Source organism: Opisthocomus hoazin, chromosome 1, assembly GCF_030867145.1.
Source record: "Opisthocomus hoazin isolate bOpiHoa1 chromosome 1, bOpiHoa1.hap1, whole genome shotgun sequence".
NCBI classification, from domain to species: domain Eukaryota; kingdom Metazoa; phylum Chordata; class Aves; order Opisthocomiformes; family Opisthocomidae; genus Opisthocomus; species Opisthocomus hoazin.
In genome coordinates this window covers 124,380,350-124,396,120 of record NC_134414.1, presented here as the reverse complement: position 1 = coordinate 124,396,120, position 15,771 = coordinate 124,380,350, and the positions used below count along the sequence as shown (strand labels likewise).

Sequence of the window (15,771 nt, the reverse complement as noted above, 5' to 3'; positions counted from 1 at the left end):
AGTTTTGGAAAAAATAATTCTGCTAATTCTAAGAATTAAATGAAAAAAAAGTCTTGTCAGTGTTAAAAACATTTTCCATCTCTTTCGTTGAGTAGTAACTCTACGTTTATAATCATATTCTTAAATTCTAGACTATTTGGAGGTATTTAGGATGCTCTTTTTTATTTTTTTAAAATACAAAAAGGAGTCCTTAGTCAAGAATTTTTAAAGAAGAGGTTAACAATATAGAATACACACCTACAGAAAAAGAATATCTAGATAAGGTGACAAATGCAATAGGTAGACAACCTGTGAAGGTATCATTCTGCTTGTGATTAACAAAGAAAAGACCACCAGTTACATATATTATTCCTACACTGTCACTTGTCTCCATCTTGCGTGTAGGTTAAGGGGAAGCCACAATACGGACAGTCTTCCTCACAGATCTTCCCATTCTAATAGCTTCTGGTTTTTACCCAGGCAGCCTTTTTATTGACTGAGATACCAGAAACAAGTATGTTTCTCGCAAATCACTGACACATCTTCACTAGTCAGAAGATAATCACTTATTTCTTCCAGACCTATCTAAGTGGTATGAAAGCTGCTTTTGTTTTGAATTTAGCCTGAGTTTGGTTTTCACTGTTGGAGCTTATACAGGCATACATAAATGGACCTAACAAAATGAAACTGTACAGTCATCGCTGGGTCTGCCTTTAGGAAGGTCTATCTGAGCTAAACACAGACACACAAGAAGTTGCAGTAAGTTGCAATATAGCAACTTTTTCTAAAAAATTAACTGTTTTGACTCATCAGTACAGTTTAGAAAATGTGTTTAAGGGGTAATTTTAAAAGGTTACAGACCCTCTGTAAAGCCGTGTAGCTTGTATTGTGAGCAGCTTTTATTTTATGCATTTGGTCTTGATCTGTAGTTTCAATGCTTGATATTTCCAATCAAATTAGCCTCTTTTCAGCTGCTTATAATTTTGTCAATTTTGTATTCATTCATGCTGAAACATTCTTACTTGCTATCTACCTGTTGTAGTAGTAAATTTCACATATGTATTAGTTTTGGAAAAAATAATTCTGCTAATTCTAAGAATTAAATGAAAAAAAAGTCTTGTCAGTGTTAAAAACATTTTCCATCTCTTTCGTTGAGTAGTAACTCTACGTTTATAATCATATTCTTAAATTCTAGACTATTTGGAGGTATTTAGGATGCTCTTTTTTATTTTTTTAAAATACAAAAAGGAGTCCTTAGTCAAGAATTTTTAAAGAAGAGGTTAACAATATAGAATACACACCTACAGAAAAAGAATATCTAGATAAGGTGACAAATGCAATAGGTAGACAACCTGTGAAGGTATCATTCTGCTTGTGATTAACAAAGAAAAGACCACCAGTTACATATATTATTCCTACACTGTCACTTGTCTCCATCTTGCGTGTAGGTTAAGGGGAAGCCACAATACGGACAGTCTTCCTCACAGATCTTTGAAAATTCTTCTATTACTGGGCAATGGTAGTCTCCAGCAGCAATACGAGAAGTAGCTTAAGTTGCTGAGTAATTATTGCTCTGTATGTGAAAAGCAAATTTTAGTGAAGTAGTTTGTTTTCAACACTGCAAAAGCTATTCAAGTCACTTCAGTGCCAAACAAGGTGTTTCTCTTTGCTGTGATCAGAAGTTGCCAACTTAAAAGTATTGGAGAAGTAGCTGACCAAGCACCATAAGAAGTGCAGAATAGTATTCACCTGTGCTGTGTAGTACAGATCCCAGCTCTTTGATGAGCTACTGAATTTTATCTGGTATGACAGGCAGTGATAAAATTAATATCATTGACTGTTCGCCTTGTCTGTGTGAATTTTTTTGGTAGAGCACTGATTCTGTAAAAACATGGTATGTGACCTGAATCATTGCTCAAGCCATTATATTGCAACTAATGTTTTATACAGAGAAAAACTGAACTGATGTGAACTGAAATACTGTTTGATATATACCAATTATCTCTTTTGTCTTTTCTTCTGATAATTTTAATAAAAAACCTCAAAAGTTGGGTCATTCTGTCACTAAATTTCGTAGGGATGTCTGGTGTCCCCTCCTTACCAGCTGTGGGAACTGAACCAAATTAGAGCTTTACCTTCTTGATACATGATGTCTTTTATATTTGTGGTTTCAACTAACCAGCATGTTCCATAATTTATAATCTGTAATGGCTGGTCTTCCTCCAATGGGTTCTTTGTGATGCCTTCTGTTTCTAGCATCTCCTCCTGCATAGTCTCGCTATCAGTTTGAACATGACTCTTAAGTGAATCACCCCTCTTTTCTCACAGTCCGTTCATGACCTGAGTAAAAGAAGGATCACGTGAAGAAAGAAGAGACATGAGATTACTTATTCAGATAGTACTCACATTCAAAGGTTGTCGTTACAGATTCATTATCCTAATTCTGTAATATCCTAATCTTGACTTAATGATTGTATTCTGCCTTTTGTAATATACAATGTGCATCACAGAATCACAGAATCACAGAATGGTAGGGGTTGGAAGGGACCTCTGTGCGTCATCTAGTCCAACCCTCCTGCCGAAGTAGGGTCACCTACAGCAGGCTGCACAGGACCTTGTCCAGGCATCTTTTGTTACATTCTTTTCTCTTGTTCTTTTCTATATGCTTCTTTGTTCTTTTCTATATACTTTTACTAAGGTTAAAATAATATTATTGTTCCTTGTTTCTGCACAATGGTAGAATAGGCTTTATTGGACTGCCCTATTTATAAAGTGATTAGATCAAGAGGGGTAAGAGGACTTTAAAATTGGAATAATTATATATTGATAGAATATAAAAAATATGAAATAAGTTGGGCTTATAGTGCATTAATGGGTTTCAGTAAGCAATTTAAAAAAATGTATCAGGTGGAAAAGCATAGCAAATTATGTTTCAGAAAGATTAAAACACCTCTTCCACAGGTACTGATGGTTGCCATTCATTGTAAATGACAACAGAGTCTTCTCTATTTTGATTGATGAGTTCTCAGCAAGCTATAAAAATCCCATTTTCATGAGAAATGTGTTCCCACACACAGTCCAACAAGTGTCACATACCTAAAAGTTGCTTCTAAGTTTGCTTGGACTGCCCTTACTTCAACTGACTTGATTAATATCGATTCAGATGTTGTAAAACTGAAACAACCAAAAACTGGAATCAGCTTCTTTCTTTCACAATGACATGCTCCCACAGAGCAGTGAAAATGCCCCTTTTTTTTTAAAGCAACAAGTTTTATGGCCATGAAGATGAGCACCATATTCCAGATTTTGTGTCTATGCATCATACCCTTCCCAGGCTGGGGGAGAACTTAATGACCATAACAGTCTCCAGCAGTAAAGACACTTCTGCAAGAAAGCCCACAACTGCTTTTTTTAGTAACTGACCCGTGACCCTATTTACTGAATTGGGCAATTCAAAAGATCCTTACAAATACTGTCCCATCCACCCTTGCTCCTCATCACCTGAGTAATGCTGTGAGACCAGGCCTTGCAGCCCGCCAGCCTGCACAAGGGCCAGCCTTTGGCTGCCTTCCCCCAGTTTTGGAAACGTGTCCACTTTCGCAGATGGATCTCGGTGAAGTATGGCTTTCTCTGTGCTTGTTATAATAGGTTGTTGGGACACCTCAGGGGCCAGCACCTCCCTGGGTCCTGGCAGGGGCGAGGGCTCCCTGGGGGCGGCCATGCAGGGCCTGTCCCACCCCCTGGGCTGGGCCAGGACATCTGTCTGCGGGTGGGCCGAGCTCAAGCAGGGCCCATGGCCGTGCAGGGCAGGGCTGTGCCACGGCGGAGCTGCAGCCCAGGCAGGGACCAAGCCCTCAGCCAGAAGCAGCTCCCACAGGCAGGGGTCAGCCTCCTGACCGCTCTTCCACGGAGCCTTTCCCCATGGCCCCAGCGGGACGGGGCTGCCCTCGGCTGTACTGGCTCTGAGCTGGCCCTGAGCCCCTCAGCCAAAGCCCTGGCAGGAGGATGCGCTCGTGGCCCTCAGGGGTAGTAACGGCCGTAGGCCGACCACCCAGCCATGCGGCTTCCCACAGCATCTTGCACCACACACGCACCATCCTGTTTGAAACAGCTAAGATCGTGTCTCATTTTAGGTAGTGGGCGTACAATGAACCTCTCAAGTTTTTCCCCTCTATTTCACTACCTCTGCAAATAACATGAACAGTGCTAAACTGTTTTGCAGCTGCTTGATAAATGCCTTCTCCCACTCTCTGCCCAGGCTGGGAGGCTAGCAAGCCATGAATCACTTTCTCTAAGAGTTCAGCAGAGCTTTGCGTGGCGTTAATTTCTCTTTGTATGCATCTATGTATAATGCAAACAAAACTAAATGCCATATATTAAACATTAAATAATGAAAATTATATTAATTACAAAGTTTCTGTAGTTTAAAAACCTCATAATCAAATCCTGATAAAGCTGTAGTAAAGCAGATTTGTAGATGCACTATCTTTTAGGAAGCCAATTAAATTATCAGTGCTTCTCTACATGATCTCTGGTATTTCATTGGAGAAAACTTTAGTGCCTTTGAATTGTTCATTCAGATACCCTGGTAATTACTTAATCATTAAGACAGTATATTATCTTCCCCCAGGCTTTACAAAAGTCACATCTCATACAGTTCATATAATTAGTAACTCACAAAGTCACTTCTCTTAGATAACGGTAGGGAAAATAGGATGCCTTCCAGTGATTTGGAAGTTAGAAAAAAAACCTCTAGTAACAAAGATAAAAATAAACTTTAGAGTTTCTTGAACAGTCGTCACTAGAAACTTTTTCACATGACAGTTTTTCATAGTTTAAATTGGAGTTTACACTAACATATGCATGAGTGAAGAAAATCTTATGAGAAACACTTTGAAAATACTGATTTATCAACCCATACAAAAACAAAACTTTCTGTATCCATAAACACATAGAACAAACTTTTAACTTACTTGTAATATATTTACTTAGGGTACAATTTTCCATAGGAACGATGGCTTTTTTCCTTCTCCAAATACGAAACCACAACTCATTTATAATTAAAAGTTTCTTAGTTTCTGACTTGCCCATCCGGCAATTTGCGCACGAAGTAATTTTGTGTGGCTGAAACCACCAAATGAGAATAAGCAATAGAAATAATAGGAAGCTAGGCAAAATCTGAGGAACTTGGTTACCATTAAGTATGTATTAGGCATGGTGGTGTTGGGTGAATGATTGGACTTGATGATCTTAGAGGTCTTTTCCAACCTATGATTCTATGTAAGTAAGCCTATTGATTATTCCCTTTACAGATTCGTATCCTAATCCTTATTTTAGACAGCGTGTGACTTTAGGACTCTGAAGTTGAGTACAACATCCAGTATTTGTGTATATTTGATATGACAACCTGCAGTCACACATAGTGGTTTACATGCAGTAATCTCATAGTAGAACATTTACAAACCCCGATTTTATAAAATGTTATGCATAAATCAGAAATTACAATGGAATGCATATACCATTGACTCATCTGTGCAATTTTCCTGTAAATTTTGATTGGAATTGCTGTGAGCTACAGTTGGCTTGCAGTGGTCTTACACAGCCTTAAGCTCCACGAAGACACTTAAGGCTGAAGGAATAGAGAGATTCTTCTTCTTTTCTTCAGAGAGAGACATATCTCTGAAATCATAGGAGTTGAGGCATTTCCTGAATGAGCTTTTAAAAACCTAGGTAGTAACTAGTGCTTGCATATTTTCTGTGGAAAAATGGTAAATTTAGCGACTGTTATTGTTAATTGTGCCACTGAAACACAGTATTTGTTAGCAGTGTATAAGCTTAGATATGTACAACAGCTGAAGGGCTGTATTTCAGACTCATGCTGCATATTCATTGATTTTGATGGAGTAACAGTTTCTTTTCTTTCACCTTGAGTGTTGACAATCAGCACGGAGTTACCCAGAGAGGCAAGTTATCCCAAGCTTGTGGTCATTTGGGGGTTTTCAGCTTGTGTTATTTTAGCTTGTTTATGAAGGCCTGTTTTTTATTTGGAAGTATCCCATAATGATGGGTGTGTGATTCTACATTTGGACAGGGAGCAGGTTGTCAATAGCTTTTGTAAACTTAGTCCTAGAAAAGCTTCCCTGACATCTTCCTCTGCCTCAGAACTTGTGGTACATACCTGGCTTAATGGATAAGTGTATTTGGGTTGGCTTCGAAAGCAGTAAAATGCTCCTCTTATTTACCCATTATTTTTTTCCCCATCTTTTCTGGGAGTACATATGTGCTTTCTTTTAAGAGGCATACTGTATCAAACCCATAATTGCTTTAAATACATTACAGAATACTATTTCAGAGTAAAACATTTACTTTTTTAAATTGGAAATGAATCTTCTCCTTGAGTTTTATTTTGGAATAGTGAACTGCTTGAAATTTAAACAACATATTTCTTTTGAAAGAAAACACTACATTTCTTTTGATCCAAAGTCGTTTGTCGTATGGGGGGCAGAAAGGAAGAAGGAATGATTTCAGAACTGACAGACATTAATGTCAGAAGTAATAAGGATTTTAAAGAGTACTCATTTTGCTTTGACTGAAACTGTAAGCTAGAATCGCCAACTCTTTAATCACAAACTTCTTTGTGTTGCACCACATGTATGAAAGGTAGCTATTAGAAGCAAGAATTTACTATTCATCCTTAAATAAGCCAGGGTAGGATTCAGGCATGAGAAAAGAAGAAAGGAGCAGGCAAGAGTAACACCCTGCCTTGATTTTCCCTTATGTCCCCTCTTCCTTCCTTCCAGCAAAGCTAAGAGGAGTCAGTGCCCACAGCCTGTATCTCTGATGCTGCCTTCTTCCCTGCACCAAACCTGCGGTCTTTCCAATCAGTAGAAAATTAACGCTTGCTATAACCACAGTTGTATCAGACCAGTAGCCTCCTTGCAAAGGGAAAACCCCTGCTGTTCCCACCCCTCTTATCTCTAACACCAGAAATACTCTCCCCCCCTCTCCCCCATCAGTGACAGCAGGGCAGGATTCCTCCCTAACGTCTATTCAGCAAAGTCAGAAGAACACACAGGGAGGAGAACTGCTGAAATTGTTGGGTCAAAATTAAGCTTTTGAAATTACATTTTTAAAGTTGGCTCTTGGATTCTGATAGACAATCAACTGTTATCTTTTTCAGTCCCATCTTCTCACTCCTTTTCCTTCAGCTACTGATGAAACTGCTTTTACATCAAGCAAGTCCTTCGAATCAGAAGCAAAACTGATCTGTGTATATGTTGTCTATGGGTTAATACTTTTTAATAATTCTCTTAATATATACCGACAGTGGATCCATAAAATGCGTACTTTTGGGTACTTTTTAAAGAACATCTCATTTTAATATTGTTATTTTGTCTTCTTACAAGAGAAGGAAGTACTGCCTATTTTCACTAGCAATATCAAGAAAATAGTCTTGAATATGTGAAAATGAGAAAACGCCACATGGATCTTCAAAGTTACATTTATAGCAATGGTTTCCATCATACTGCTGGAGGAGTCAGAAGGAATAGGAGTCTGTACAGTCTATATGTTTGAGTTGCTCTTTCATTTGTTTCACTTCTGTTTTCAGATTGGGAAGCCAGAAGACAGTAACTGCAATGCATACTGGCACGGGTAAATGTGGTAGCTGGCAGGGGAAGGAAAGAAGTCTCTGTTTAAACATGTGTGATGAAGTCTGAAGATGGTTTTAAAATAATAGTTCAGGATGCAAACCTGGCAGATTTATGATAAGATTTATTTTAATGAATTGCTTCAGCTTTAAAGGCCAGCGAAAAGACGTGTAAGGTTTTGCTGTGGTTGAGAACAGCAGGGACTCCTACTCCCAGTAACTGGGGATGCGGTGAACTCTCACCATGTCAACATCCCCTGTCCTCAGGGCAGCTGCTATCCAGGTTGTTTCCTGGCACAATTCATAGCAGCCTCAGGCTTGTGGTACTTTGTGCTAGAGGGTATCAGCATCTCCATCCTGCATCTCTGAAGGTGGCAGTAGCAGCACCTCCCAGCCTCTCATGCCAACGGCTGATGTGGTCCTCCTGTCAGAGGCTTCTCAGGGGACTGTAGGCAAGTCAGACCCACCTATAAATATGCAGGGATGTCATCCTTGTCTCATCAAGGCGTTGTGAGGGTAAACATATTAAGCGTTGCAAATCTCCGTTACTTAAATAAGGAAGCCATATAAATAGCTTTGGGAGATAAGAAGTTATCTCAGTCTTTCTTATTAACAGATAGAACCTACGTAAAACATAGATAATGTGCTTTTCTTTAGTGATATTGATGAAGTTGTCTAGATAACAATTTCAAGCAGCGATGAGGACTGTCTGTAAATTTGGAAGCTGTCTCTCTTAATTATTTCCCATTATATACCAAGAACAGATTGTATTTTTTTTTAAGTCCGTATACCACAAAAAAAGCTCTAAAGAACTGTATGATCAAAATAGCATATATATTTAGGTTGGAAAGGAAAGAAGGTACATAACTGGAACAGATTTTGCTTATGACAAAAACTTGCTTCTATTAATGAAACTTATTTTCTTGTTTTGCAGCTTGCAGGCCTGGATTCTATAAGGCATTTGCTGGAAATGTAAAGTGCTCCAAGTGCCCACCACACAGCTTGACTTATGTAGAAGCAACTTCTGTCTGTCAATGTGAGAAAGGTTACTTCAGAGCTGAGAAGGACCCACCAACTATGGCATGTACCCGTAAGTCTGATCAGTACCAATGTCTGTATTTCTCTTCTCCTGTGCCTCATTTATTTATTTTTGTATTTTATAAAAATGACATAGGTTTGTACATTTTGTGAAGAATTCCATTCAAGATAATCACAAGAGATTTTTAAAATAAAAGTTCAAACGACATATTTCTATATAATGTAGATATCCTTAAAAATGCTGACATGTTTCTTAGCTTGGTGACTTTTTAACTTGTAGTTCTGACAGGTAATACAAGGTATGTGAACACTGTCATATAGATAACAATCTTGAGTTTTAACTACCAGTATGTATTTTAAATACATGAAAATGTCCTTGTACAAAGACTTTCAAAAAAGTGAGGAGTCACATAAGAAAAAAACTGTTCTGACATACTCTGCTGTGTCCCCAAATTTAAATTAAAATTATAACACAAATGTCATCCCAACACAATCAAATAAAAACTAAACTCTTTAAAAAAGACAAGAAAAATATAAAAAAGAAGTATCCAATTAGGAGATATAATTAAGCCCTCTTGCATGTTGTCTATTTTCAAAAGTGAGTTATTCCCTCTTATACAACTCTGATAATGAAAATTCTTTAGATTTTTTGATGATTTAAAAAATACAACATTTTGTGATTTTTGACTAACCTAAATTTGTCGTTAAGACAATACTGATGCCCAGTAACCTAGGGGCAGAAGTTCTGACTGAGAAGAAATTTTTATTACTTTGATCAATGTGCTGATGTCTAGAAACATAAAGCATAAATTTTATTTTCACTTAGTAAAATATTTCTCATAGATTTTCATACATGGTTCATTACTCAATGGAATACATTTATGCATCATAAAGCAACTATATCTGTTTAATCTCAAGATTGGGAACAAACAGCAGCATTTAAAAATCTGTGGGGAAATTATATATTTACATATAAAATCCTGTCATTTTATAAAGATTATTAAAATCTGTTTGCAAATTTTTTTAAAACATTTAGCTTTCTGTGTTGCATTTTTTTAGCTCTTTTGGTGGAGGATTTGATTCAAGTACGTTTTGTGCCACCATCCTCTTGTTAAGAGAATTGTAGAAAAATTAACATGTTAAATGCATGAAGTATTTTAATGGACTAAGTATACGAAAAGCTTAAGAATTAAAACCATAAAACCAAAGTACTGCTGCAATAACCATCAGCGTATGGTCATAATTTTGGTATGCTTACACTGCATAAGGCAGCACTATGTAAAAACAACTGAGCTGTCTCTACCAGAATTCAGCTACTTCCTGTGCTCATGCTGGTCTCCAGATGGAACTCTACTGGGCAAACTGGGAATACACCAGGTAATTTGGAGCTGATTTACAAAGTCATAGGCACTCTGTAATCCTGAGGTCATTACGTAGACCAAGACATTGTCCATCCGCTAAATGGGAGTGATGGTCACCAAAGATGACATTCCTCAGATCCAAGACACTTAGCAGAAGGTTGTCTAATGTAGCCATAGGGTTTTCAGAGGGGAAGGGTAAGTCCCAGCTTCCAGCTGCTTAAGGGACATGGGATTCAAAGAGGTACCCCAATCCAACACACACAATCTGCTGTCAGCTCACTCTGGAGGAAGTCACATAGGCCTATCTATTTGCTTCCAGACTTGCCATAGGAAAATGGTGATTACAAATAATTCCACTCAAATGAGTGCCCCAAGCACAGGCCATTAAAACATACCCACAGAACTAAAGCACATCCCAGGCGCTCTTGGCAGTTTCATGCTTACAAAGATGGTTTCACTCATGTATTATGCAGATGTGGTTCCATATTATTTGTATGTTATTGATTTTTCATCTCCGAAAGACAGTTCTTCTCTGAAAAAAGACAGTTCTTCTCTGAAAGAATTACTCATACGTGGCATTATGTTTCCATAATTATCTTTCAGGGTACAATTTTAAGCCCTGCTACCCATTAGTATTGATAAGGTAGGGAGGAGCATGAGAACCATGTGGCACCAGGGAGCAGGTACCTACAATAGCACAGTGCTTTCCCAACAAATATGGGGTGATGAGAGCTGCTTTGGCCAAAAACTGTCGGGGAAGACTTGCTGCCAGACCTCTCCATTCCTGCTAAGGATGTCAGCCAAAGCAAGCAAGTGGACGCAGGGAAGAAACCAACCACAACATAGGTACCCCGACTTGGGAGAAATAAGAAATAAGGGAGACAGTGAACAACATTTTGGTTTCTGCCTTGCTCTTGATTCAGTGCCACCATGCATTGCCTCTCATTCAGCCTAGACTGCAAGGTATCAGTACTTCAATGACTGTAACAGCAGACGTATTCATCTTATACCTACGATGTTGATTATTTCACTAATTGTCAGCTCTGCAAATGATGCTGAGACTTTTGACAGGCAGACTGCGTTCTTATCTTCTTGCACATCATCAGTAATGAAGAGTCTGGAGGCCAAATTATTCCCCAAGTGATATCTTTAGCCCCACTGCTTTCAAATTATGCTCTCAGTTATTAAAATTATGTTTCTGTCATAAATACAACCTCACTGCCTTCGGTGGGTCTGTGCAGATGTGGCTAATTTAAATTTAATAAACAAAGATACAGATATGAGACAGAGTAGAATTTAGATTCTTCCTTCCCAACTGTCATGCTTTACTGTAATAAAAGCAATTGAAAGGTTATGAAAAAAAAAAAAAAGAGTCAGTTTGACTAAATAGGGAGAAAAGGCTGTACAGTAAGAAAATGCGTTTTCTACATAACCACTTTTGGGGCAGATCTGCATTTTTGATCTTCATTTGCAAATTTGTATCCTCACATGTGTGAAGTGACAGAAGAGATTAGATATTTTTCTTGTGACTTTTTCAATGAGAGTTGTTCTTGAATCAAACACAGAATGAATGAATAGTAGATTCACCTTACGGATTTCTTCATATTAAAACATTTTGAACCAACTGTATTGATACTATTTTATTTGCTTCCCCAAGTCCTGCAAAGCAATATGCCTAAGATAGATTGCTATTTTATTCTCTCTCTCTTTTCGTTCCTTTATAGGGTTAGACACTATTCGTCACTCAAGAATTTTTAATCAGTACTGGAAAACTTGCATATGCGGCATTATGCAAAAATAAGGACCTTGATTTAAGAGCCTATGAATTTAAGAGTTTAGCTTCAGGCATCCACTTTTTTCAAGATGCACTTCAAATCTAATTTCATTAATTCTGTGAAAGTGCACACTGTATGCTTTTCTAAAATTGTACAGTTCCCATTTTTGCTTCATGTATTTTGTAAGAGAAGAGTGTGCACTTTGCAGAAAAGCATAATAGAATTCTGATTTTAATAAGAGGAATAAAAATTACATGACGATATATTGTTAATCTCTTTCTCCTAGCCTTTTTCCATTTGATTGGCACTTGTTATCAATCTGTTGCTGCTACTCTTTCTCCTTATTGTATTTCTTTGCCATATGGGAGTACTCCATCAGTGATCTCTGCATACACAGTGAGCAACAAATAGCATCATATCTAATCCCCTGTCTGATTACTCTGTGCATAAACTCTAAAGTTTCCCACTATAATGTAATTGGATAAATTGATCCATCTTTTCAAGGTCAAAGGCAGGCAGGCTTATATTGGGTGTCTGAGTCTGAATGCATCTCATTTCACGTTATGCTTAAACAATTTTGAACCCGACAAACTTATGATCTGTTCAATAACCTCTGCCACAAACTGTATCCTCGATTTTTAAGAGTCAACACTGTGTGCCAGCAGCAAAATCAAGCAACAGGCTTGAAGCCTTCAACTCTACTGCCTCTCTTGTTATTTTTATATATACTTGTTTGCAATTTATCATTACGCTCGGACTTCGAATATTGGTTTGCAGTCACTGGCTTCCATTCTTGCTGCTTGTCTCACAGAAAAAGAGTAAGTGATTCTGAAAGGAAAAAATGTAATATAGCATTCTACATCAAGTGACACTACTTATCTATGCTACATGTATGTATGTATACAAAAAAGCAATTATGAATTCAAGTGTTACAGCCAAATGCTGATTCTGAGTATTCTCAGAAGATGATGGTTAATTTTTCCCCTTCCACTGTAAATTCAGTAGTCAAATAACACACATTTTTAAGAGTCCAACAGCTGGTAACAGACAGTTCTCACTTAAACAGCTACAAAGTGTTTTCCAGACAGTCATCACACTGTAGTGTTTAAAATACTTCATTGCCCTCACTAGACTTCTGCAGTGTTAGATTTGTTCCTCTTTCCTTCCATAAAGAGCAAAATGCACTTCACCTTCACAGAGGGAGAGGAGACACAAAGCAAGATGAGGTGCGGAGCACTGCATGAGGCATAAACTCATCTCTGTTTCTCTCGGAGTGGGCCTGCTTCTCCGTAAGACATCAACACCTCTACTCCACAGAGAGCGTAGAAAGACATTGCTCACACTTGGGCTGTGTCTTATCTAAGAAGCAGAAGAGCTACATTTTTTTTAATGCTTACCCGTCTGAGTGGTGTTTTACTCTTTTTGCATAAAATCCAGAGTCATGAATTTTGCTGTGAGGAAAGGAGCCGTCATTTTCACCAATATACCTTTTTTTTCCTTAAAAATCATTATAAGGAAATCCCTGAGCACTTTGCACGCAGATGTCTGCAGAAGGGTTATTGCTGCCAAGTTTTTCCAATGTGTCAAATAATCTTTGTATAATTTATAAATGATAACAAAGCAATCAGGCCACATTCATAAAAGCCCAGTGACACATAATTTAGCTGAATCTGAGGATTAGAATTAATTGTCTCTCTTTGTTCCAAGTTCTAAATCTTAGTAAATGATTCACTGCATGTCATTACAGCTTAATATTTGCATGAAATCACAGTTTAACTGGCATAATTTAACAGCAATTAAAAAGCTATTTAATCGTCATGAAAATTGGCATGAGGGGCCTTGAGTATGAAGGGTGTCTGAGGTTTTTTTCGGTATTTGCAGGCGGACAGTTATGTACTTTCAGACATCCCTAACATAATTGATAATGTTCTCCCTATTCATTGAAATGTGAACGTACAATAATTCATGTTTTCTCTTACAATTGAGGATTAAGTCCCAAATCATGAATATAACAACCTTCACTCTCTAGTAAAAATAAAAAAATACATTTTTAAAAAAGTGTATTTTACCTACTGTATTGGTTGTTCTACTGATGCCATCTACATATAGTACAAAAAAGTCTGACAGACAATTAAAATTGACAAAGCCAGACAAAACTGTCCTTTTTGCCTGGATTCTCATTAATTCCTGTTTTGGCCTGCCAAAGTTGATGAAGTAACATAAAAAACCCTGAGCTATGATGACCCATTGTTGTAATATCTATAGTTTGTGTAAGATTAAATTTAAGCCAGTTTTAAAACATTGGCTCCAATCCTTTCAGCAATTACACACATGCTTAGTTTAAAGTGCGGGAGTATTACCAATTATTTCAAGGGGATTACTGATCCGCTTAAAGTTATGCACATATGTAAGTGTGATTAAGGCTCATCCTCCATATTCCTAAAACTCCTCATTGGTTTTAACAATGGGAATTAGTTAAGGTCAGTCATTATTTAATTCTCAAAGCATGTTTTTAGAGGAAACATAATTATTCCTATCCTCTGCACATAAACAATAAGAACTGAAGCTGAAGTAATCTGTGCTAGTTTTAGCTTATTCCAGTCTTGGGACAGTTTTGAGTAGCTGGCTTCATCAACCTCACAGTAATTTTATGGGAAGTTTAGAGACTTGTAAATCTGAGACATGCTGAGGTTGTAGGGGCTTTTGGACTGCATCAACTTTTTCAAGGCTGTGCCTTGTCTCTCTTTTCCACACCATTGTAAAATAATGTATAAATATAATTAGCCTTTGTTAACAAGTTGCATTTATAAATTGCTACATATTACAGTATTTCAGTGTTAGAGTCATCATAAGGTCACAGTCAAAGACCAGGAAGGAAATACTCAAAATATTCTCTGTGACCATAAAAATTACAAATTCCAAAAATAATTTTCATCTGACAGGTTCCAGAAATATTAATCTTCAATGCAAATGAGTCACATACTGTTCAGCTAAATGATTCCTTGATACGCTGAAAAATAACTGATCTTTAGTGTCCAGGGTTTTTTGTCTGCTAACTATGAACTCTGCACGGATAGATATAAATACTCACACATTCCAAATATTTTAAACTTTCTTGTCCACTACAAAAATGCAAAGTGATGTAACACCTCCAAATATTGTAATTATCATATGCTTGAAATCCAGCAGCTAACTCATTTACTTTAGGGCAGAAATCATTTTAATGAAAACATAGTCTCAGATATTTAAAGTTAAAAATTAATGCTGGAAAGAAAAAAGCAACTCAAGTGTTCAACTATAGTTCGCAGAAAACCTTAACGTTTAGTAATTCACATTATCCCTCCTACATCGTACAAACTTTTTTTCCCTTGACAAGCATTCCAGCTTTTATACCCACGTTTATGCCACATAAGTAAACAAATAGCATCACTTTAAAATGACAAATGTTGGTGAGTAGTGACTTTTTTCCCACAACTCTTTCCTTCATTAAAGTCAGTATTCATTCTTGCTGCTATGTGTAGGTACAGCTGTATAGCACTTTACTACTATGTAGTTTATTAGTAAAATACAAGATATAGTAATGTTTTCTGTTAAAGTGTAGTCCATTTTAGTATTCAGGGTCATCTTCAAAAATGAAGAACTTGAACAAATGGAATTATTTCAGTTGTAGGTGCATATTTCAGAACCACTCAGGGGCTTGATTTTGTAAATCACTACATTGTGTTCAGTCAAATAAATAGCTAAAAGTTTGAAGATTGAATCAGCATATCAATGCTGTAGTAATTGCAGATCTTAAGAAAAAAGAAACAATGGAATTGAATGATTGGAAAAAGATAGGGTTTGTTTGGGGTTTTTTTTACTGAGATTTGAGATCCTGATTTATCTATGAAATGTTAAGAGGAGCTTTGATATTTTATTTTCCTTATCAATGCAAAGTTCTGACCGCTTATCTAACCATCCTTTGGACACA

The 15,771-nt window shown here is 37.2% G+C and overlaps 1 protein-coding gene across 4 annotated transcripts in view; it reads left to right on the top strand.

Annotated features, from left to right (window-relative positions):
* Positions 1-15,771, top strand: part of EPHA6 (EPH receptor A6) — a 543,420-nt gene that overhangs the window by 274,825 nt on the left and 252,824 nt on the right. For all 4 annotated transcript variants that reach the window (XM_075434878.1, XM_075434861.1, XM_075434886.1 and 1 more), the window contains exon 4: positions 8,562-8,717. In XM_075434878.1, coding sequence (XP_075290993.1) covers positions 8,562-8,717 — 156 coding nt within the window. The remainder of the gene's footprint in view (positions 1-8,561; positions 8,718-15,771) is intronic.